Source organism: Notamacropus eugenii, chromosome 2 (assembly GCF_028372415.1).
Source record: "Notamacropus eugenii isolate mMacEug1 chromosome 2, mMacEug1.pri_v2, whole genome shotgun sequence".
NCBI classification, from domain to species: Eukaryota; Metazoa; Chordata; class Mammalia; order Diprotodontia; family Macropodidae; genus Notamacropus; species Notamacropus eugenii.
The window spans coordinates 119,475,643-119,501,749 of NC_092873.1; the positions used below are offsets into that span (position 1 = coordinate 119,475,643).

At 38.4% G+C, this 26,107-nt stretch overlaps 1 protein-coding gene across 1 annotated transcript in view; it reads right to left on the reverse strand.

Moving 5' to 3' along the window:
- Positions 1–502: 502 nt before the first annotated feature.
- The window catches only part of CILK1 (ciliogenesis associated kinase 1), a 67,013-nt gene continuing 41,408 nt past the window's right edge, over positions 503–26,107 (reverse strand). Inside the window, exons 7-13 of the mRNA XM_072642453.1 lie at positions 24,324–24,491; positions 18,113–18,430; positions 13,674–13,861; positions 13,133–13,281; positions 11,312–11,440; positions 6,171–6,293; positions 503–4,511 (exon numbers count right to left, since the gene is read on the reverse strand). Of these exons, the coding sequence (XP_072498554.1) occupies positions 4,357–4,511; positions 6,171–6,293; positions 11,312–11,440; positions 13,133–13,281; positions 13,674–13,861; positions 18,113–18,430; positions 24,324–24,491 (1,230 nt within the window). The 3' untranslated portion in view covers positions 503–4,356. The remainder of the gene's footprint in view (positions 4,512–6,170; positions 6,294–11,311; positions 11,441–13,132; positions 13,282–13,673; positions 13,862–18,112; positions 18,431–24,323; positions 24,492–26,107) is intronic.

A 26,107-nucleotide genomic window follows, 5' to 3' on the forward strand; every position in this document is an offset into this window, starting at 1 on the left:
TCCCTACTTACCTCCATCTCTTGGTTTCTTCATCTTCCTTCGAATCTCAACTAAAATCCCATCTTCTACAAGATTCTACAGATTTCCCCTTAATGGTATTATCTCCCCTCTCTTGATTGCCTCAATTTATCTTATATATATATCTTGTCCGTATATAGTTGTTTGCATATGGTTTCCCATTAGACTGTGAACATCTTGAGAGCAGGGATTGTCTCTTAGCTTTCTTTGTATTTTCCCGAGCTTAGCATAGTACCAAGCACACAGTAGGCATTTGTTGTTGACTATTTGAATAAAAAGCCAAATTATGAAACTCCCAAATTAGAGAGGCAACATCTTCAGATTGCTGCAACTTTATTTTGTAAATGTGATGGAAGTCAATGTATTCAGTGTCAGAAAGAATATTAAAATCATGAACTTCACAGCAATAGTAAAATTATAAAATATCAACCTCATCCTTGGATGGTAGAAAGCAAATACAGAAACAAAACCCTTAAACCAACACTTCTTAAAAGTAACTTTATTTGGGTCAAGAGAACTTTCTTTACACAAAGTTAATGGATGTTTTTAAATGGCCATACAACACATTATTTGAAGTGGGGTATTGGATTTTGTGGGCTTTCTCCCACAAAAGACATTTTCCCCCTTCCTCTATTCCTTTATTTATTTCTTTATTTGCAATAAAAATATAATCTCAGTTTTTTTTTCTTCAAATCATCAGGTAATTAAATGGTCTTACTGATTGGGTAACTGAGGTGAGGCTTCGACTCAAGTCATCATATCAGCCTTTTAGCTCAAACATTAGCACAAGGCATGCAGGGAAAACTGATATTCTGGATTAATGTGTTGCTCACCCTTGACTCAGCTTCTGTAACATATCTACAAGAAGGTCCTCACATAAACTTATACAAAAATACAGTACATTGGGTTGAAAATTTTAAAACCATTCTTAAAAACTCAAGAACACCTATTGGACATCCAAGTTGCTACAATCTGCATCAAAGTATATAAAAGGTTTGAATGTTAAAATGTTTTTTCGTGAACATATTGCTTTTGGTCACAGAGTGAGCAGCTGCCAACAGCCTGCATTCTTTCTTAGAAATGGCACGAAGCAATGACTGACTGGTACAATTTCTATGAGGGAAATAGTATGTTTTAGAAAGGATACACAGTGCGGACACTCTCCTGACATGACCTGTATTTGAGCTTTTGGACAAAGTGAAAACGATAAATCACACAAAGCAAGAATTGCATATAAATATTAATCAAGGGTCAGGTTCTGATTCTGTTAACCATGGGAAAGAAGAGTGATGGAGTCGGCAATATGAGTTGTCTACGCAATTTCCCTAAATACCCCCAATGTATGAGGGTGGTAGATTAATGAAAGAGAGCCTATGGCAAAACAAATCATTCCCTGTCTTCCACCTTACCCCACCACACACACACACACACACGCATATACATGCACTCTCATGAATCACCACTAATTCATCTTCTCAGTAAATTCAGTCTTTTCAAATATTGGATTTTCTTAAAGCAGGAGTATGCCTGCATTTGCGTTTAAAACTCTGTTTCTGGACATTTTTGGACATAGTACAAGAGCTGAGTTTGTGGCCATCACTGATAGTACACTGTGCTTTTTCCTTCAAAGTGATTAGCTGAGGTATAATCACACATTAATACCATCAAGCTCATCATTCTTTTTTTTTGTGTCTTGCATCATAAATAAATATCATTAAAACAAAAGCTAAAATACGTGCAGTTATTCATTTCTACTAAGAGAAATAGTCATCATTTGCCTCTGCTACACAGATTTGGAATAGACGGTTTGTCCTTTGCCCATTTGGCAAATAAAAGAGCACTTTAAGTCTGCACTTAGTCACTCTAAATGCTAAATAACCATTATTTTCCCTTCTGTGCAACAGCTCGATCCTTTATATACAGGAACTTCACTGGGCTTTGGCCAAGGAAAGCTGTTGGGACTTCTGATGGACACAGAAAAGTAAATAACAAAAGAAAAAAAAATTTTCTTATAGGTTGTTCTTAACAGATCCTATGAAAATTTTTGTAGTCCTGTAATAAGAATTGGCCTTTTGGAACACATGCAAATTCAGTGTTTGGAATTGCTAAGATTCAATGAATGCAACATAAATTAGAGCCTGATTGAAATAAGGTATGTGCCTTACTTACGGTCTCTGTTTACAATGTGAAAACAGCTCTCCCCACCAAATCAGTATATGCTCATCCTCATGTAAACTGGATTTTTGTAATGATGCAGGATAGAAAATAAATATTCGCTAGCTAGCATACTAAAAAAGCCATTGCTGAAAACACATTTCATGTTGCTTTAAGAAATCAACTGGTTACACAATAGAATAAAATGAATGAGTGAATGCAGCTGCGAAATGTGCTTGCATATGTAAAGATATCATTTCTTTCTTAAATTTTGCTGCTAGTTTGCCAGCAATAAACGTAACAGTTCAAAGACCAAACCCATATCCGCTATGTGCTTTAAAAAAAATTTGTTGTTTTTTTTACTCCCTTGGGTTTAGTGAAGGGCATTGGTTAATAAATGATTGCACATTTTTGCACATCAGTGAATAAGATATTCCCAGTTTTAAATTAGGGACCTTTGAAAGTCATTAGTCATTCTTTCATGCAACAATTTATAACATGGGGTCCTTGAACTTGGGAGACCTGAAAAGGAATAGTTTACTTACTGAGTATTGAACTAGATTCACTTACTGTTAAAATGTTAATCAGGTTCAAATGCTTTAAAAATTTTGAAAGCCTTATGTTCTGCTAGACGTAGCATGAGGCTGGTCTCCGAATCAGGAAGATTTGAATTTAAGTCCTGCCCCACTAGCTGAGTAGCCATGGGCAGGTGATTATCAGTTGCAGGTAAGTTGTTGGTCTGTATCTATGAAGAGAGATTCTGTACTAGGAATTCTGTATGAGGATGAAATCACAGATATGGACCCAAATAAACCATAAACATTTTTGTTTTTATTGGAAATAACTTTCCCTTTTGCCCTTACGGAAACCCATTAAGGGAGCAGAAAAGTCCTATAGAAACGGGTCAAGAAGGTCTTAATCTTTTATGTTTTCTGCCTACAAGCCAGCTTTGTCATTTTTACTATTGCTGTAAACATTCCTCTCCCAGGAACAGCCTCTGCCAGACAAATAGTTTTGTCTTCTCTTTGCTTGCGAGAAATTAATGGTTAAATTCAAATGTGACACATTATTGACACTAGCATTACTGTTAACTTGGTTTCCCAGTGAATCAGAGAGAACCAAGTCCTTGCTGCTGAGCAGACTGCCAAGAAATATCTGGCAGACACAGTGGGATTACATGCTGTCTAGTCCTAACCAGACCTAGAGAGGTACAATTTATGTAAAATTCCACTTGGAATGATGAAACACCACTGACTGTGTCTACTAGTGCTTATTGTGGGATAGGAACATAAATTCAAACTGTCTGTGAGCCTTTTAGATTAAACAGGCTTTTGCTCAACAAAAATTCAATTTTCTGCGTGTGCACAATTATTTATAGGACTACATCTCCCCACAGGTTAATCTGTTTCAAAAATGGATAGAAAGGGAAATAGGAAGGTCTCTTACAGTGATCCCCAAACCTCATTTTGCAATACCTTAGGGTATTTCCAATAATTTCAAAAGATGCTAGAGAATTCTCAAAATGAAATTCAAGAAATGCTATAATACTTTCAGGAGAGGTGAATCATAGGCTACAAACTCAAACCAAGGAAAATAGGGCATCTGAAAAAGCTGGGAATCACTTTTACAGTACTAAAACCAAGCCAGTTTGTCAGAGCAGGCTAGATGTGCCTAATTTACCATATTTGCAACTTAACCATGTCACAAATAGCCACAAGGCGGAGGTGAATGCCCCTGTATCACACAGCCCTAAACTGCACCTATATTGCAATACTGCATTAATTTCATTGCATTTCTTTATTTGTATAAAATATTACCTGGATACCCCACCCCCCAAATAAAAGTCTTTTTTTTTAAGTTCATTATAAAGGTTCCTGTATAAAATGCCAAAACGTAATCTCCTATATACAAAATGCTGCTGTTTAAGAAAATAATAGGACCCAGTTATAGAACAAAATAATTTTGTACAAAAAAAGTTACAACATTGGATTCAAATGAATATTTTTAAAAAACTAAAAAAAAGGAATATTGAAATATCTTGATTGCAGAAGATAACTATAATTGGAGTTGAGGAGAGGCCTTTGCTTATCATTTCTCATGTTTATTGCAGGTGAGACAGTTTTCTTCACCATAATTATCTGATGAAAAGTTTCTTGCTCTTCAGTGCAAAGTGCTTCATATCTGTCATCGTCGCGATGCATATTTAGAAACCCAGTCAGTACGTCCATGGACTGGCTGGGCTGCAGGTGGTCGAGGCAATAATCCTGGGGTACTTCTGGGCTGGGTGTGGAAAAGGGGTCGATTATGATGAGGTCTCACAGCCTTCAGTGAAGCATAACCTGCAAAAAATAAAAAAGTGAATGATGGACACCAAAAAGAAGGAAAAGAAATGGAATCTGGTTTTATCGGCTTTCTTTGTACTCAACAACATTTACTGAGCACCTACTACGTGTATCCAATTGTGGGAGGTGCTGGGCATACAAAGATAAGACCAAAATGGTTCCTAGCCTCGAGGAGTTGACATTTGACTGGGGGATAAAACATGAACACAAGTGACTAAATACAGAGTATATGCAAAGTAATTTCAAGAGGGAGAAAAAGGAAGGGAGTGCATTTATTGCGTGGCTACTATAAATTTGGCAATAAATTAATTCACTGGAAGGTAAAATACTGAAGGTGAAGCTTAAATACTTATGGTCACATAGTGAGATGGCAGGATTCATTGGAAAAGACCCTGATGTTGAGAAAGACTGAAGGCAAAAGGAAAAGGGGACAGCAGAGGATGCGATGGATAAGGTCATGGAAACAAAGAACGTGAACTTGGACAGAATTCGAGAGAGAGCAGAGAACAGAAGGGCCTGGTGTGCTATGGTACGTACATGGGGTCATGAAAAGTCGGACATGACTGAACAATAACCTAAGTGGTAAACGCAATACAAACATGATCTTATTTAATCCTTACAACTAGCCTGGGAGAGAAATACTATTATATTCCACCCCCCCCCCATTTTATAGTTAAGAAACTGAGGTGGACAGAAGTGACTTGCCTAATGTACCATATTTGCCACTTAACCACTTCACAAATAACCATAAGATGGAGGTGGGTGAATGTCCCTGTATCGCATGACCCTAAATTGCATTCTACTGTTCAGTTATTTTTCAGTCACGTCCAACTCTTTGTGACCCTGTTGGGGGTTTTCTTGGCAAAGATACTGAAGTGGCTTGCCATTTCCTTCTTCAACTCATTTTTCAGATGACAAAACTGAGGCAAAGCAGGGTTAAGTGACTTACTCAAGGGCACAGAGCTAGTAAGCATCTGAGACCAGATTTGAACCCAGGGAGAAGAGATTTCCTGACTTCAGGCTGGGCACTCTATCTACCGCACCAATGAGAGGCACTTCTATTGCAATACTGCATTATTACCCAGGGTGACATAGGTAATAAGTGTCTACTCTAGATCCAAAGTTCTATTCACTGTGACACCAAGCCAGCTAAGATAGCAGAGAAGATAAGGCAAGACCCTTTGGAAGAGTTAGCATTTGAGCTGAACTTTGAAGGAAATCAAATACTCTAGGATTCAGAGGTGAGAGGGAGTGTACTTCAAACAAATTATTTATAAAATAATAAATATATCTTTGACAGATGTTCACTCAAAGAAGTGTATGACCTATTTTCTTCTACATCTGGAAAGGCAGGAAAGATGGTGAAGTCCTGTCTTCTAGAAACTCAACCATCCACTTCCAGGCTCTGTCTTCTGGGAAGTGCCTGACTCCACTGCTCTCTCTGACTGTCTCCCACTCCCCCCATCCCCCATACTGCCCCCCCATTGCCTCTCTTCACCTAGCCTGGGGGGGAGGGGGATGACTGGGGCAGTGCCCCAAAATTCTAACATACATCAAGTCTTGCCTGTTGGGAAATGAGGCTTCTGTCTAGCTGTTGTGGGCTGTATAAATGGACCACTGTGTGTACAATTAATGCATTGTGTTAACTGAACTTACCAGGAGAAGGATCTGAAATTGGAGCAAGGTGCACTCTCTGTCCAGCAGAACCCACTTCTTTTTTCAGAAATGAAGGGAGATAGCTACCAGTCAGTCTGCCAGATCCTGAATAGCCAGAGACAACTGGTAGGTACAAAAGAAAGAAAGAAAGTCCGTTAGTGAGGTGCCGTGTAAACCCTGGGACTTCCTGAGGGGCTCCTAGTACACTAGGAGGTAACAACAGGCATACAATAAGTAAATAAAGTAAGTGCAAGGGAGGGGAAGGAGGGTACTATTATACTAACAGCTAACATTTATAAGGAACTGATTGTGCCAAACACTTTATAATTATGTATCATATAATCATCTGATGTTCATAACAACCCTGGGAGGTAAGCTAAGTGTCTGAATTTAAACTCACGTCTTCCTGACCCAGTGCTAGCACTTTATCTACTGTAGCTGCTGCCCCTTGGAGCTGAGGTAAGGGTCTTGTATCTGAATTAACTTTGAAAAAAAACTAGGAATTTTAAGAGGTGAGAAAGGAAGGCATTCCAAACATGGAGCACAAGCCTGGGCCAAAGCAAAGGTGGAAGATGAAATGTTTCTTATGAAGAACGATGAGAATATGTTTAGAATGCAGAAGATGAGAAGGGGTTCACTGTAATGTCTCATCATACATATATGTAACTTATTTAAATTCAATTATATGTACTCAGAAAAAAAAAAGAAAAGAAGAAACAACAATTTTAAGAGTGCCAGCAATTATGAATGGCATTCACTCAGTGCGGGTATGACAGGAGACACACATAGGCTGTTCCCTCATCAGTAACTCTAAGTAGTGTGAAAATTTCCCTTAGCTGAGGGTCATAGATTTGGACCTAGGGAAGACCTTAGAGGCCATAAAATTCCACCCCTTCATTTTACAGTTGAGGAAATTGAGGCACAAAGAGGTTAGGTCTCTAAGTGACTTGCTCCAGGTCACACAGCTAAACACTCAACGCAGGATTCAAAGACAAGTCTTCCTAGACACAAGTCCAGCACTCAATCCTCCACAAAAAGAGAAATGCTGTCCAGGGGACTGGTTTTCCTTAAACCACATTTCCCAGCCTCCTTGTCTGTGGTTGCCCCACTTACAACAGAAAAGGGAGGATAGGGGAGGTCAGCAGAGTGAGTTGATGGTGGGGTACTGAATGGATAGGCATTCAGCTCCAATTCACATGTAGCCTGACCAATCTATCCTTTAGAACCAAACTGGATGGAATTTAGCAGCGTGCCAGCTTCTATTACTTTCAACATGCCAGAGGTTGTTCAACATAGAGACCTCTGGCAGATATGGATAAGGCCCAGGCCAAATTTGTACCATCTCTCTAAAAGTTTCAGGGCCAAAGGAAGTTTCACCAGATCTCAGTGGAACCTCTATACTTTACAAGCCATGGGATTTTTTTCTTTGAGGTAGGGAGGCTCTGCCCTCTGCCCCCACTCCCTCCCAAAAATAAAGCAAAAAGCCTGAAACAACACAATTTTTCCTAGGACTCTGCAGGCTTCTCTACCAACACAAGGAAGTTGAGGGAAAGGAAGGGATATTCCACAAGATAAGGCCACAAGGGATAATGAATGTTTGGATGAGCAGACCATAGGAGTTTCCCTTGAGGAGAAGTACTATCTTTCTTTCTGCATGTATTTGTTTTCTCAGAACTTAGCAAAATGTCTGGTTTGAAATAAGCTAATAAATGCTTACTGATTTGATTTCACACTAGGAAAAAGAATCAGAGAACCACAGGTTTAGAATTAGAAGGGAAACTTGTTAGCTGTGAGATATTAAGCAAGTTATCTCGGTTTGCCTTAGTCTGCTGATCTGTGAAGAGGAAAATAATAATGGGACCCACCTCCCAGGGTTGTTGCTAGGATCAAAATAATATAGTGACTGGCATTTAGTGAGCACTGTATCAATGCTGACTATTATTCATTCTTTAATTGAGTGGATTGCATACTGAATTGCAGATACGATTAGTGTAAAATTACAAAGGTAATAAAGATTAATGATGTTCTACGTAGGACAATTTGGAAATATAACGGATTGAATCGATATCATCCAGTAATAAATTTTGTTTCATGTTTTAAATACATGATTCTGTGTATGTTATTGTTTCTCAGTTGTAAAATACTTTGGGAAACCATTCTATCAGAAATTCTGTTAAACATTAACTTCCCTTTTAATCTAGATTATGAATTACCTTTTAAAAGAACATGATAAAAACAGGTATTTCAAAACTGTTTAATATTTAATGGGATATATTGTTTTAAAACAGACAGTCATAATGACTTTGCTATAACACAGAGTTTTACTCTGAAAATTTTTGACTATCACTTATAAAAATTATGAAAATGCATATATATGGTGGTTTGAAGATATAACTTCAATAACATCAACAGGTATTTGATGTATGTTGAAACTCCAGAATGTGGTTAACTTTAATTTATAAGGATAAAAGAAATGTTAACTGTAAGGAAAAGATATTCAAGTCCTAGCAGATTTTAGTGGAATTATTTAGGAACCTCTAAAAGGGATTTGAAACCAGAGAAGCAGAGTTCCTTTCACAGCTGCCCTGAGAATGAAAGTCTATTCTAAAATGTACAAGAGAAGATATCTAGGGGCCAGAAGACTACCTGGGACTTCTGGGACTCAAACCACACTGATTAAATGGACTTTGGGAATGAGCAACTAGGATACAAGGAGGCTTGATGTTAATTTATGTTTAACTTCTCTTGGTTACCTTAGTGACATGTAAATTTCCCTTCTCAAAATGATCCATTATGAGGCCTCTAAGTAGTTTAATTTGTAATCTGATTTATGGAATTCTGATTATGAATATGTGAAAAACCTTATAGATTTGGCTTACAGTTAAGTGTAAGGAGTGGGTTGTCTACTCCCACATAAATCAAAGGGGGGAAATTGGTTTTTTTTGTAGAAGGTAATACTTGAGCTGAGTCTTGAAGGATTCCCTGAGGTGAAATGAGAGAAAATTCAGGCATGGGAAATGACTTGAAAGACTGCTTAGGACTTTAAAAACCACCCAAAAGGGTTTATATTTTATCCTAAAAGTAACAGGGAGCCATTGGAATTTACTGAGTATGAAAGGGGCGTGATGAGACCTGAGCTTTAGAAATATCACTTGGGCAGCTGTGTGGAGCATGGATTGGAACAGTGAGTCTTGAAACAAGGAGATCAATTAAGATTCTTTTGTAATAGTCTATATAAGAGGTGATGAGGCAGTTGAACTGGACTGAAGTGGTGGCTATATGAATCTTGAGAAAGCATCAGATGTGAGAGATGTTGTGTAGAAATGCCAAGATTTGGCAATTAAGTGGTTATGTGTTAAAATTATGCTAAAAAGTGATTAAAATGGTTATAGCCTTTGACCCAGAGATCCCATTACTAAATAACATACCCCGCCAGGATGTCAAAGACAGAAACCTCCCATGTACACCAAAAGATTCATGGTAGCACTTAGAGTAGCAAAGAATAAGAAAGAAAGTAGGTTCCCATCAATTGGGGGAAATACTAAAGAAACTGTGGTATTTGAATGGAACCATGCTATAAGAAATGGTGAATGCAAAGAATCTGGAGAGGGACTAGAACACTTGCATAGAAGGATACAGAGTAAAGTAAGAAGAACCACGAAAACAATATACCCAGTGACCATATGGAAAGCACAACAATAAGAAAGAAATTGAACAATGTGGACTTAGGATGACTAGTTGACCTCAGGGAAGATATTAGAAAATTTACTTCCCTACTTATTTTGCAGAAGGAGGGCACTATGAGTGCAGAAGATTATATAATCTGTCAGATTCAGCTGATGTGTTTCTTAGTTTAGTTGAAATATTTTATTTTTTTCTCTTTTCTTTCTTATTTTTTGTTATAGAAACAGCTCACTGGATAGGGGAGGAATATATTTCACAATAAAAGTGATATAAAAACAAAAAAATTACAAAATTAAAAATTAAATTTTAAAAAAAAATATGGTGTCTGGAAACAGGATTTGGATTTCCTGATTGTCACTTAAAATATAGGAATAACAAACTTTTCAGCAGTAATAGAATATTGTGTTTAAGACTGGAATTCAGTCTTTTGGACCGAGGCTTAAATATAAGAAAGAAAGGTCCTTTCAGTCAGAAGGCTAGAGGTCTTGTGAATCCGACTAGGAAAGCATTACACTGGAGAAAAGAAGGGAAATAAGAAAACTATTCTTGCATATCTGCCAAGCCAGATCCCACAAAAAACAAAGAAGAACAACCAGAAGATACAAAAGAATAAGAATGTATTAGTGAGAGGACCAATAATTCATGGGAGGTGATACCTAAGAAGAAAGACAGAAATAAAACCCACAGTATCAAATATTTATACATATATGCATAAAATATAAAATAATGTGATAAGGTTAACTATGAATTTCCAATACTGGCAAGCAAATTCAGTGTCATAGTTGGGTGGAATTCATGACTGGAAAATTTCCCTTTATGGGTGTGTTTGTCCTTCGTTGCTGAAGAAGACCATGCCATCAGAGAAATAATGACATGACTTGCACTTGACTTTGTTTTGAGTGAGGGAGGGCTGTGCAGGTCACCAGCCTCACTTCTCCTCCAGAACCATCTGAATCTAGTGACCAGATATTCCTCAGGATGACTGGAGATGACCCAGGATGAGGCCACTGGGGTTAAGTGACTTGCCCAAGGTCACACAGCTAGTGAGTTTCAAGTGTCTGAGGTGAGATTTGAACTCAGGTTCTCCTGACTCTTTCACTGGTGCTTTATCCACTGTATCCCCAGCTGCCTGCTTTATGGGTAGATCTTAATCAAAAGGAGTAGAGTAGAATTTTATATTAAGAAGACATGTTCATGTGAGGAAATGTAGAAACTAGAAGCGGAAGCATTGCAGAAAACATTTGGGTGGGGAATCAACGGAGGTAGAAAGGGAAGGAATATTGTCATAATAGTTTTCTACAGACCACATAAGAGAAGGGGAAAATAATGCTAAGTGCAGCACAGTAAAATGTGAAAAGGCAAAAACAAGGGCATTAACTGCATTAGGGATTTCTCATGAATTTGCCAAATCCAGTGAAATTTGCTTATTACCCTTTCAGCATTTCATTATTACTCACCTGAATTCATTCTGCTGATTCCTGATACTGACCCTGAAGATTTTCCAGAGAGACTAGAACCGGACCATGAATTGGGTGGAAGAAAATCCTTGCCTGGATTTGGAAGTATGCCATTTCTAATAGTGATCCCTAGTAGGAAACAATAAAAAGTAATGTGTATATTTAGTCTTACATCAGGGCTCAGAAAAGAAATAATATAAAACCTGAACAATTAAACATTTCCTATAAAATCAACCATGAAAACTGCCAAGTCCTGTTCATTTTTATCTCCACCATGTTTCTTTGGATAAGTGTATATATTTTACACATACACTTTGTTGACCATAGGAAATATGGCAGAATGATATTCAGGTTTGATGGAAGCCTAGCTGGATGGTGATCAGATTTGGATTTTATGAATTAGAAAGAAAATGAGAATAAAAAAGAGAGAGCCACAACACAGACAGATAATAAGTTAAGTAATTTGCCAATAGTTAAATAACTGTTTCTATTGTTGTTTGGTCATTTTTCAGTCATGTACAACTCTCTGTGACTCCATTTGAGATTTTCTTGGCAAAGATACTGGGGTGATTTATCATTTCCTTCTCCAGTTCATTTTACAGATGAGAAAACTGAGGCAAATAGGGTTGAATGACTTGTCCAGGGTTACACAGTAAGTGTCTGAGACCGGATTTGAATTCAGGAAGACTCCCAATCTGGCACTCTGTCCCCTGTGCCATCCAGCTGCCCCTGGCTAATGTGTGTCAAAGGCTGTACCTTTGAATCTCCTTGAATCCAAGACTAGCCTGCCATGTATGTTATCTCTCTCTGCTTTGACTATTTGCCTGATTCTCTGACTCAGTATACTCAATCCAAATTGGTAACCCCTCAGATCAATCTATACTGATTTGATCCATATAACAGAACACTTTCTTAAGGGCAGTTTATCATAATCTCATGACTAATGTCTGTAAGTGGGCAGCTAGGTGGCGCCATGGATTCCAGGGTTCAATTCTGACCTCAGATACTAGCTATGTGACCCCATGCAAGTCACTTAATCCTATTTACCTCAGTTTCCTCATCTGTAAAATAAACTGGAGAAGGAAATGGCAAACCACTCCAGTATCTTTGCCAAGCAAAACCCAAATGGTGTCATAAAGAGTTGAACATGACTGAAAAATGACTGAATGGCAAACATGTCTGTTACTATTTCCTAGCTGAAATATTATTTCTCAAGAGGCTGAAAGGCAGACAATTTGTATTTGTACATTGGAACACTATTCTGAAGATTTTTCTAAACAGACTAGAAGACAGTTCTTTTGTTTATTCTGAGAATGTTATTCCAGATAAAGCTTCAGTTTCTCATTAGAAAACTGAATGTCAACAGCTATTTTTACAAGGTTTTATTTCATGTATTCATCCTTCTCCCCTGTTTCTCAAGCACAATGATCATTAACTCTTTTAAAAAACACATTCTTATTGTTATACCTAAAACAAAGAGCAGGAAAATGGAAATTGAATGGATTTTTTTCTCACTGGACTTTAAATGGCAGCTCATGATGATATCCAATGGGTAGTCATGGGAACACTCCATAAGGCACCCATGTTCACATTTTCCATCTTAGCCCAATTACATGGCATAGGATGGCTTTATGACTCATGGGCTTCAACAACTATTCTTCTAGCATTTTCAACAGCTCTTACATAGTCCACTAAAGGTTTGCCTTGCCTTCTAAAGCACATTTTTTTGAACAAGGAACATCACTGATTTATCATCAACCAATCAATCAACAGGTATCTATTAAGTGCCTATAATGTTAAAGGTAAATAAATTCTATTCACCAGGCAAGTATCTAGAGTGCTTCAAGTAATGCTGCTTGGCTACAGATCGCAGTGTTGGGGTGTCTTGTCGTTGATAGGAAGTATGAGTGGGTGCACTGTTGCCGGTACCTATGGGTTCTGAAGGCTTCAGGTCCAAAACACTCTCAAATCTGTAAAAAGAGAACAAGCTTTATTTTAGCACCAAAGTAATGATCTTCACGCAGTGATTTTCTCCAGTCCAGATCATTACTCTAGGTATTTGTGATTTTGTAATGGTGAGTCCTTCCACAAATACATGTGAAAGCCCCTATTCCACTCAATGCATGGCCTTAGCCAACTGCTAGAATGGGAAGACTCATCCCCTTGAAGTCCAGTAGCTGGCAATGAGCCTCTGAATTTATCTGGGCTGGTAGGCTGGTCCTTGGCAAAATACAGTCCATTACCAGGATTATTCCTGGAAGTCTTTCCAACTGGGGAAAAATCTGCTAGAGGTTGTATATCACATGCATAAACTCTGAGAAATGATCATATAAATACATAAAGAAAATAATATAAAACTTGCCTACAGAGAGTTTCATCACTCTGTCTTTTCTTATTCTTTAGATCAGTCCTGGTGAGGGAAGGGCTGAAATCGAGGTCATCTAAATCATCCCAGTCATCAGAATCCTTTGTTGACCTGGACACATGGCCCCACCTCCTACTCTTTGGTTTAATTTCTCCATTTGGGTGCTCCATGCCAGCCAGAATTTTCTGTAAACACACAAAGGGGGTGAAAAGATAACCATTAGGACTAAATGATCTAAGATTCATCAGTATACCCCAATCACCCTCAAATTATTTTAATTTATTTTATTTTTGCCTATCTGAGCAGATGCTCTTCCCCCCCTTCCCCTTAGAACAAATGTAGACTCCTTGAGGACAAGGGCTATTTTGTTCCTAGAACAAGGTCTGACACATTGTAGTGCTTAGTTAATGTTTGTTCTTAATAATAACAAGCAACATTTAGGTAGCTCTTTTGGGTTCAAAGCATTTTACAGATATGATCTCATTTGATCCTCATAGCAATCCTGGTGCTATTATTATCTGCATTTTACAGATGAGGAAACTGAGGCCAAGAGAGGTGAAGTTAAGTCCACAAGCATTTATTAAGCACTTACTATGTGCAGGGCAAGGTGTGACTTGTCCAGCACCACATATCTAAGTAAGTGAGGCAGCATTTGAACGCGGCTTCTGGCTCAAAGTCTAACACTCAATCCACTCTACTGCTCAGTTGCATAGTCATCACTCTGTGCAGCCCCTTGTCAACAAATCAAGGATACTAGATTTGGAGCTGGAAAGGCTGGAAAGATCAATTAAAAAAAAAATTTACATGGGGAAGGTCACGCACATAGTAGATGGCGGGATTTGCACTAAGGTTGTCTGACTCCAAATCGAGTATTCTTTCCACTATACTACACTGCTCTAATAAAAACAGAACTGAGACGATTGCATGGAATTATGATAAAAAAGAGGAATATTTTGAAAGATGATTCTTGGACTTATTATCTTGATCTTGGATTACACATTATATCATTTCCCAACTATGGAAGACTGTAAATTACATAAAAAATTAATTGGTAAAAAGTTGGAAATGACTCTTTATATTTTTAGGAAGATTAGCTTCTTATGTCATCCTTATTAATTATAGGGTTAACACATTTCAGATCATCATTTATACAAGGATGTACAAATCTGGTGTAGAATCCTGTATGACCATTGTGCTAAATAGAACACACACTATTCTCCCCTCTGCCCTAGAGAGACATTTCTTATTAAGAACTATCTGCTCCCAGAGCCTTCCTTTATTGTGCTGTGGTCATTCAAACCCCATTTGGGGTTTTCTTGGCAAAAATACTGGAGTAGCTTCCCATTTTGTTCTTGAGCTCATTTTACAGATGAGGAAATTGAGGCAAACAGGGGTAAGTGACCTGTCCAGGGTAGATTTAAAGTCAGGGAGATAAAGTCTTTTTGACTCTAGGCCTGCCACTCTGTGGACCATGGCGCCACCTGGCTGCCTTGCCTTCCTTTATAGAGACAGGGCAGAACCTAGACTCACCTCCTCACTCCACTTTGCATCTGCTGACCAGCCTAGTCTCAATTCCCCAGAACAAGATAGCCCTCTCAGGTTAAGTTCATCACTTCTAAACTCACCACCACACTGATAACTCAAGTCTCATTGACACTATCTCCCTTCGCGTCCTTTCCCCTCTTACTGGAGAACTGCAGGGCAGAGTACCAGACTCCTGACAGTGCCTTCCTTTATAGAGAGCAGAAACTGGACTCAATTCACCCCACTTTACATCTGCAGCCCTGTCTGGTTTCAACTCCACGGAACAAGATGCTCTCAAGCCAAATACCTCTAAGTGACCAATCTCTACCCCTTCTTGCCTCCTTTGTGTAGTGTCTCTCACTACACTTTGTGTAGTGTCTTCTCCTTGAGGGCAGGGACTGCCTTTCTTTTTATTAATTGTACCTCAAGCACTTAGCACAGTGCCTGTCATATAGTAGGTACTTAATATATATTGATTGGATTGGATTGGATTGCCATCTGTTAACTATGTAGAATCAACTGCTTTTTACTATAATTTTCTTTTAATCAAAAGATTCATTTTTCATAGACAATGGAATATCATTTTTATGTTGCTCAGAGAACCTAGTATTGTACCCTGCATACAGAAGTTGATCAGCAGCCACTGAAGCCACTGACAGCATTCAAAGTTTCTGCTAGCTGCCTCTTTTAGAGAAAACTTCTCATTCTCTGTGCTATACAGCCTAAAAAAAGTCAGGGCTTGATCTCCAATGCCCATTTTAAGTGGAACACTTATTGCTTCCTCTTTTAAAAATACATTTTGATAGTCCTTCAAGAAATGTCTTCAAAATCAAAAAAGATTTTGCAAAAGTGGGATGAGGGGATAAAAACCATCCTTTTATGCATAAAAAGAGGTGACCAGAATATTTCTATTTTTAACAAGCCTATGAGCTATTTGTAGTTTTATATATGGTGAGCCAAGAAATAAATGTTCTCTATGAAGAGTTTTCTAAGTACCCCAATTCTTGTTAATATCTTTCTTGGAGCTCCACAGATATTGTCTTCATCACAGCATTCTGTGTGCTTTCTGATGCTATCTTGCCAACTTTGAGACGTAAGTCCTCATTTTACAGATGAGGAAACTGAGGCAAATAGAGGTTAAAGTGACTGGCCCAGGGTCATATAACTAGTAAATGTCTGAGGCAGGTCTTTCTGACTAGGTGCAGGGTTCTATCCACTGCTCCACCTAGTTGTATAGCCCTCTTGTCTCCTCAATCAGAACATAAAGCTCTCTAAAAGCAGGTACCATGTTTCCTACTTCTTTTATATTCTCTTCGGTGTTGAAAACAGTGCTTGACACACAGTAGGTTGTCAGTAAATAACCTATATTGAATAAACAAGAATAACTACTGTGTCTAAGTATTAAAAAATAAAAATATAGAATCATAAAATTTCAGAGCTAGAAACTCTGAGGGCTACCAAGGCCAACTCATACCTAGAAAAGAAAGCCCTGTACAATGTATCCAAGGGCTCACTCAGTCTTTGCTTGAAGGTTTCCTCTGAGGGGAACCCCACTATCTCCCAAGGATGCCCACTTTATTTCTGTTTGGAAGTTCTTTCTTACCTCAAGATGATGTTTACCTCTTTGCTCAGAGAGGTTAAATGAGTTGGCCAATATCACATAGCTAATTAGGGTCTGCAGCTAGGTGGTGCAGTGGATAGAATGCTGGGCCTGGAGTCAGGAAGACTCATCTTCCTGAGTTCAAATCCAGCCTTAGATACTTATTAACTGGGTGACCGTAGGCAAGTCTCTTAACCTTACTTTCCTCATATACAAAATGAGGAGATGGCAAACCAGTCTAGTATGTTTGCCAAAAAAAACCCAAATGGGGTCATGAAGAGTCAGACCTGACTGGAAACAACTAAACAACAACAGTTAGTGTCTTCTTCAGACACTTATTAGCAATGTGATACTGAGCAAGTCTCTGGGAATGTCTCTACTACTCTGAGCCTGAGTTCCTGATCTGTTAACGACATGTAGTTTTATAAGGTCTGTAAACCTACTTTATAAGGCTATTGTGGTGATCAATGGGGATGATGCAAACAAGTACATTGCAGGCCTTAAGTGTGTAAAACTTCACCATAAGTGCCATCTAAATAAATCGTGGCTCTCATTTTCAATCTAGTACCAGCCATTATTCTAGTAATACCACATTGCCTCCTCTTATCATCATTTTACAAGTCGAAGATACTGACAGCTTTCAAATTATGAAACAACTGCTTTATGTATAAATGAATAAAATAAATTATATTTGCCTCTTTGCAACTTAGATGTAGGGAGTTATAGTGGATAGAGGGTTGTATGTGGAGTTAGGAAGCTCTGAGTTCAAATCTTGCTCAGGCACTTAATAGCTATATGACCCTAGATAAGTTACTTAGCCTCTCATCCTCAGTTTTCTCTTCTGTTGAAGGAAGAGATTGGTCTCTAAAATTCCTTTTAATTCTAAGTTTATAATTCTGTAACTTCTACCTATTGCTCCTAATTCTGTTTTCCAGGAATAAGTACTTTAATACTGATTTAAAGAATGGCAAAGCCAATGGTAAACTAGATGTTCTCTTTTCTTGAAAATTCCTTCATTACCCACGGATGCCACCAATAATAAGAGAGGGAAGCTAGGTGGCTCAGAAAGACTCATCTAACTGAATTGAAATCCAGCCTCACACACTTACGAGCTGTGCAGTCCTGGGCAAGTCACTTAAGCGTGTTTGCTTCCATTTCCTCATGTGTAAAATGAGCTGGAGAAGGAAATGACAAACCCCTCCAGTATCTCTGCCAAGAAAGCCCCCAAAATAGGGTCACAAAGACTCAGACACATCTGAACGACTACACAACAGAAGAAGGGATTTAAAAAGGTTCTCTTAAAGTCCCTTACATTCTGAGGAATCTTGTGGAGGGCTGGGAAAAGCGTCGGAGTAGGCTGGTCCTCTTGATGCCGGCTCTCAGGATCTGTTGTCGAAGCCTCTGCTTTGTACGGATAGAGGAGATGCTGTGGGGGCTGGCTGGGTTGGTGTGGTCGAGAAGAAATCCGGGGGTGTGGTTTGGCAGGAGGGTTTGCAGGAGGGACGGGTTTAATATGAGGTGGTGGTCCCATCTTCTCATGGAATTCTTTCTGTGATTTCCCCATTTCCTGAAGGCTAGGGGGAGTGCTGCCTAAGGGATGTCCAACCTGAAAGTAGGGATATCGAAGTGCCTGGAATCAACAAAATAGACAGAATTAGATAAGTGACCCTTCTTCCCAGGACAGTGTTCAGTTTCTTCCAAAGTTCCTTAGATATGATTATGCTGTGGTGAGGATGGTAACAGCACCAACAATGGCTAGCATTTACATAGCACTTTAAGGTCTGCAAGCTGCTTTACATGTCTTTCATAAATGGGCAGCTAGATGGCTCAGTGGATAGAGCACTGGGCCTGGAGTCAGGACGACGTGAATTCAAATCCAGCTTCAGACACTTACTAGGCTGTGTGACCCTGGGCAAGTAGCTTCACTTCAGCTTGCCTCAGTTTCCTCATTTGTAAAATGGGGATAACAGTAACAACACCCACCTCCCAGGGTTGTTTCAAGGATCGAATGAGCCTAGCTGATAGAAGTTATGTATATGTTAGCTATTATTATCTCATTTTACCATCACAATAATCCTGAGAGATAAGTGTCATTACAGCAACAATAAAAATCATGGCTAGCATTTATATACCACTTTAAAATTTTCAAAGTATTTTACAAATATTATTGTATTCAATCCTCACAACAATGCTACAAGGTAGTTCTATTATTATCTCCATTTTACGGATGAGGAAACTGAGGCAAACAGAGGTTAAGTACCTGGCAAGGGTCAACAAATACAACAAATACATTGTCTACACCACAGGTTCTTAACCTAGTACCTGTAAACTTAATAAAATATTAGTTTAATAACTGTATTTCAATATAATAGATTTCCCTTATAATTCTATATATTTATCTTATGCATTTTAAAATATTATTCTGAGATGAGGTCCACAGGCTTCATCACGCTGCTAAAGGGATCCATGACAAAGAAAAGACCAAGAACCCCTTGTCTAGATCTACGATTTCATCTCTATGGGAAACTCTTGGTATGAAATTTCCCATCAGTGAAGACTGGCAATTCATCTATAACTTACACTCCTCTTTTCTTTTTTTTAAACAGTATTTCATTTCCCCCTCAATTACATGTAAAAATAATTTTTAACATTTTTTTTTAAATTTTGAGTTCCAAATTCTCTCCCTCCCTCTTCACACCCCTCCCAAAGAAGGCAAGCTGTTTGATAGAGTATAACATACAGGTTTAAGAGAGTTAGTTATATGAGTCCAAGAAGATAAGTGACTTACCCAGGGATATATAGCTAGTATCTGTCTGAGACAGGATTTAAATTATGCTAGCTGCTTTACTGATATTTATAAACTCCTTTAAAGTTGTAAGGTGCTCAACATACATTATTATTCCACTTGGGGCTCAGATTGGTACTACAAGTATTATTACCTCATTCCCATTTTACAGATGAAGCTCAGTGGTTACGTGACTTTCCCAAAGTCATATTGTCAGAAGGATTCAAACCAGCATCTTTCTAACTCTAGGTCCATCACACCTCCCTATATGTTACATGAAGCATAACTTATAAAACAGGTTTAGAGGAACCAACAATAGTCATGATCTATGCAGCCAATTTAATCTTGCCTTTTTCTCCATATGGTCCAGACAATGTAGAAACTTGTATCCTGTACTGATACTGTCCCTCTGGAGCTTTCCCTAAGATAACTAGGATGCTCGAGAATAGTCATGTCCTTTAACCTAAGAATCTTAGCTTTTTTATGTACTTGTTAGAAATATTTTTGGTATTGCTGACATGGTTTAGGGATGCTGGAACCCAGAAAATGCCAAGGCAGAGTTGCCTCGAATGACACAAACCTTGTCTTAATCAAGTGGCAAAAAGTTTATTGTAATGCTTTGGCAAAAAAGGGTCCTTAGGGAACCTGTGAGATAGTGAGGATAGTGCTGGGGCTTAAATGGAAAAGGGACAGTGAAAGGACACCAAGGATTTTAATTAGGTAATCTAGGGATTAGATTTGGAGCAGGTGCCTCTGATCTATGGATGGGAAAATGCAGGGAATCTACAGATAACACACTGTTGATACCAGACATTGTGAGGGAGTTGTCAGAGGCCCATAGGGACTTTGGTGATCTTCTGCAAGGGTGAGTCCTTGGGTTAGCCAGGGACAAAACTCCTTGGGCCAGGCACCCCTGTGTCTATTCTGATCAGAGAATGTGTTCTGCAACAAGAGAAAATTTTCTCACAGGGCAGGAGCCTACTGAGAAATTGGAGGTTTCCAGAAATATGATCTTAGGGCTGGGTCCTAAACATCCCATCATTGTCAACAATCAGCAATTATTGATGTTATTATTGAAAAGCAGACTGAACTGAGACTATATGTTTAAATTCTAATTCTTACTTCATCAGTGATTTTTTGTGTGTTCTTTCATCTTTTGTTGTGTGTCATAAATATGTCACTTGAGCCATCCGAGTCTGTTTCCACATTTTGTGGTAGTGGAAAAAATATATAATCCTACAGCACAATGAAACAATCCTGGAGCTTTCTAAAGAAGTGAACTGCTAAATAAACATCATGGAAGCACTTTTAAGTTATACAATGACATTTTGGTCATGGAGAACCCTTGGGAAATTATTATGCCAAGTCAGAATTGTAGCACAGTGGAAGTGGGAGGTCCTTCAGAAGCCATGAATCAAATCTATCTAGATAAGAATCTATAACATAACCGGTAAGTGCTCACCTAATTTTTGTGCTCACCTCTAAGCAGTGGGAACCCACTACCCCCAGAAAGCATTCTATTGATTTTCAGGATTGATCATGTTTTTAAGAAGCTTTTCCCCTGATTACCAAGCTGAAATCTCTCTTTTTCCAACTTCCACCGATTGTTCCTAAATTCTTTCCTTTTAGATCAATCCAGACAACCTTCATTCCTCCCTCTTTCTCTTTTCTTTTTCTCCTTTCTTATTTCTTTTCATCCCTTCAGATTTCAAGAGGCAACTGTCACACAGCATTTGGGTTTTCTTCTACAGGCTAAATGTGAACAGTTTCTTCAGTCGATACTTATATGGCATAATCGTCACACAATTTACCTCCCTGGTCACTCTTCTCTGGATGCCCTCCCCAAAACAGCCCCATATTGAAAGGATCATAGATTTAAAGTTGGGAAGGATCTCAGGGGCCATCTAAGATCTGTCAAGTTCTGGACTTTTACATTGTAATTGCTTTTAAAAATGGAAACTGTTCTAAACATTTCCTCCCCCCCTCCCCCAACCTCTCTGTTGCAAAGAGGGAAGCTGATTTCATTTTTCTATCTCACTTGTACTGTTCCTTGATGGACTTGACTCACCATGACAAGAATCTGTGACAATATGTCTGGGGCGGTAGTAACTGAAAAACTCACAGCTTCGCTGTTAAAAGGGAACACCTGCTAATATAATATCAGGACAGAATTTCTCCTAAGTTGTCCTTAACGATTTACTTTGAACCTTAGCATTCCAGGCATAGAAACATTAAAAATTTTATCTTTAATAGCATAATAAGATGGAAAATCCTGTATAGGGCCTTCTTCAATTTTTTCATGAATCTCTTCTGTAAAAATATTTCATGTTTTGAGTAACTCCTTGGTAACACTGAAGGGAAGGAAGAGGGCAAAATATATTCCCAAATGCAAATGCTACTTCTTGGAGGTAGACACTCCCAATTATCTTACAATTTGTTTTCCTCAGTTAAACCCAAGGCACAAAAAAAGACAGAAAAATTTTCTTTATCCATCGATACCTTTTTTGAATCACCATTCCCACCATCTAACAAAACCCTTCCACTTTCTGTCTTCTGAAAATTTGAAGTGAATGCTTTTTTTATAAAAAGAAAAACCTTCTCTAAATCAATGATGGGAAAAACCCCAAAACAATAGGATAGGGCTGACAAAAGAGTCTTGTGGCATATTACTCAAGACTTCCCTCCAAGCTGACAAGGAATCATTAATGAGCATTCTTTATATATGGCTACTCAATTAGCTATATGCCCATACTATTAACTAGCCCACATTTCTCCAAAGTGTCCACATGTTTTAAAAAACTCTGGCAGATGTCTTCTTGAAATACAACTAAAACAAAGTTTATAGAAGTCTCTTGATTAACCAGTCTAGTAACCTTTTTGAAAACAGGACAGAGAAGCAGTACATCATAGTGGGTAGAGACCCAATCTTAGAGTCAGGAAAAGCTGGGTTCATGTTCCACCTCTGACACATACTGGCTGTGTGATCCTGGGTATGTGTGTCATTTCATCACTCTGAACCTCAGTTTCTTCATTTGTACCTAATGAAATTTTACTATTAATTTATTATTTATTAATTAATTTACTACTATCATTATTTATTACTGTAGAAGGCACCATCATCCTCCCAATCCCTCAGCCTTGCAGCCTAGGTGTCATCCTTCACTCCTCACCATCTCTCACATCCCATATCTAGTCTGTTGCCAAGGTCTATTGATTTCACTTTTGCAACATCTCTAAAATACACCCCTTTTGCTCCTTTGACATGGCCATAGTTTGGGGCAGGTCCTTATCATTTAACCTGTGGACCATTGTTGATAGGTCTAATGGCCTCAAGTCTCTCCCCACTCCGATCCATGCTCCATTCAGCTGCCAAAGTGATTCTCCTAAAAATCCTATGTCACCTCTCCACTCAGTCAACTCTGGTGGCTCCCTGTCCCCTCCAAGATAAAATACAAAGTTCTATTTGACTTTCAAAGTCCTTCATAATAGACTTCCCCCCACACCTTTCCAGTCTTCTTATATCTTTGTGCACTTCCATCCGGTGACACTGGCCTCCTATATTCTCCATGAACAAGACATTCCATCTCCTGATTCTCTGGCTGTCCCCCACACATATAAAGCTTTCCCCTCCTCATCTCTACCTAGTGGCTTCCCTAACTTCCTTTAATTCTAAACTAAAGTTCTATCTTCTTACAGGAAGCCTTCGACAACCCCTCAACTCTAATGCCTTCTCTTTTAAAATCATCTCCTTTGTATCTCATTTTCACATATTTGTTTGCCAGTTATCTCTCATGTTAGATTGTAAGCTCCTTGAGGGAAGGGTCTATTTTTTGCCTCTTTGTATATCCTTAGAGCTTATCACAGTGCCTGGTACATAGTAGGTGTTTCCTTATCAGAAGTTCCCTATACTAATGAAATTTTACTTCTGTTCTCCCCTAAAAAATGAACAGATTATTTCTTTCTACGAAGAATGAGCACATGTGCATGTGTGTTCAGTTGCTTAGGTCAGTTTAAGCTAATAAGACCAATATTATACACTTAATAGATGAAACAATTATTATTATCTTTAGAATATTAAATATCTAAAAATGTCAGGGAATCTTCTAAGAATTAGGGTCCAGCAGTTAATCCTAAATCAAAGACTACTGCTCTTAGTTTTTGTTTTATTACAAAACACATCAAGAAATACTGACTTTCAGAAGTGATGAGTTACTTTGTAATATTCTCCAAAGACAAAAATAAAATCCTTTTACATTATTATAATGTAACATATGACAACATATCATAATATATGCCTATTTCTGAGAAACCACAGTACTTTTGTATTTGTACATTAAAAAACCCTCCCTGTAATCATTGTAAACTTACATATTTTAAATGACCACCTTTCACCTATGAGCAGATGGGGGATTCAATACAGATTCCATTCAGGAAGCCCAGAGTTCCAGTCTCAATTCTAGTATGTAATAGCTGAGCAAGTAATAGACCATGCTTCATCCTTCAGTGCCCCAGTTAGACTCCCAAAGACTACAAGTCAATCACAATCTCAATCAATAGAGATAGTTTCCATATAGCGGAGAAGGGGACCTTCTCTCTGACTCTCCAACCCCCTAATTATGATGGTAATGGAGTTACAGGTCTGGACAAAATGTAGCAAAAACAATAAGAAAAAACTCTCCACACTAAGGATGATATAGGTCATAAGAAAAGCACTGAGTAACAGAATATGAAGGAAAACCTGACTAGCTGTTGGTCGCTTTTTGGGATCCCATTGCAACAAGTCTCTCATGAGCTGAATTGCCTCACTGCTGGCATTTGGAATCAGGGTCTTTAAATTATTAGGGATGCATTGAGGCCAACGGAAGTTCATGGAACTAGAAAGTTGGTATCCTTCAGGCCAGTCATTCTGAAAGGAAAAAAGAAAATCTTACTTAGCTGATGACAAGATAGATAGAGAGAGAGAGAGAGAGAGAGAGAGAGAGAGAGAGAGAGAGATGAAATATCAATATGAAATAAAAATATCAGTTATGGCAAAGCAAGGATCACACATTCTATATGTGCCCATAATTTTAGATAGAAGCTCCTACCTAGCCTTGACACCTAACAAGACAAAGACCCATGGATGACAAGATTATAAAGGATGTTAATTTTTCATTTCTTTCTCAACAAAGATAACTCCTGAAAATTAATAATAGCTAGCATATAAATAGCACTTTAGACTTTAAGTCCTTTACATATATTATCTCGCTTGATACCAGAAGCAGGGGGTCTAATACAAAGAACACTGATTCTGGAGTTGTAGGGCCCAGGTTCAAGTCTTACTTCTGACATCTGCCCTCTATGCAATTTTGGGGAAGTCACTTAGCTTCCCTGAGTCTCAGTTTCCTCATCTGTAATATAAACAGGTTACATTAAGTGGTCTCTGAAGTCCCATCCAGATCTAGATCCATGATGATTCCTCTATTTTTGTTTTAACATAGCAGTTGTTTGGTAGAATCTGTTTAAAATGTCCTTTTAGGAAGAATGGGCAGTTAGGTGGGCCAGTGGATAGAAAGCTGGGCTTGGAGTCAGGAAGATTTCTCTTCATAAATTCAAATCTGTGCTCAGACACTCACTAGATGTTTGACCCTGGGCAAGTCACTTAACCCTGTTTGCCTCAGTTTCTTCACCTGTAAAATGAGCTGGAAAAGGAAATGGCAAACCACTCCAGTATCTTTGCCAAGAAAAAAACCCCAAAATGGGGTCACGGAGAGTCAGACACAACTGAAATTACTGAACAAATTTAGAAAGAATGTAAACATCCTAAAAGTAGGTATTGTTTTACTTTGTCTATAAAATCTCCATCAACCTGCAGGGTGCTCTGGCATATGATAGGTGCTTAATAAATGATTGTTGAGTGACCGTTACCAACAGAATAGGGCAAGCACCTATCTTAAAGTCTACTCAGGCTCTAGCAATACAATTCAATTAAATTTAAATATAGATTTGATTAAATTCAATAAGCATTTATTAAGTGCCTAATAGGTACCAGGCATTGTGTTAGGAGCTTGAAAAGCCAGAAAATAATCCCTGCTCACAAGGAACTACATTTCATAATGGGAAGCTATAACATTTATAGAGATTATTGGCTCAGGAATGTCTAGCTGGAAGGGTCACTGAAGGCCCTCTGGTCTAAATCTTCCTCTTTTATAAAGGATGACTCTGACTTCTAGAGAAGTTAAATGATTTGCCCAAGTAGTAAATGGTACAGCTGAGCTTTGAGCCTGGATCTTTGACTCCAAACCTAACCCCACACAAATACAAGGTACTTGGGAGATATAGAGAACAGTGTTAGTCCTTTATTGTCTATAGCTATTATGAGTTGGGTGGCATGAAGGAAACCATTTAGATGACTATGGTTCTACAGTATTATTCCTTAAAAACTACAAGTAAACATTTCTACGAGCACTAGAGAAGGAGGACCATAATAAGAACATAAGCAGGTGACAAAGACATGCCACTATCCTCCACAGCTCTCTAGTC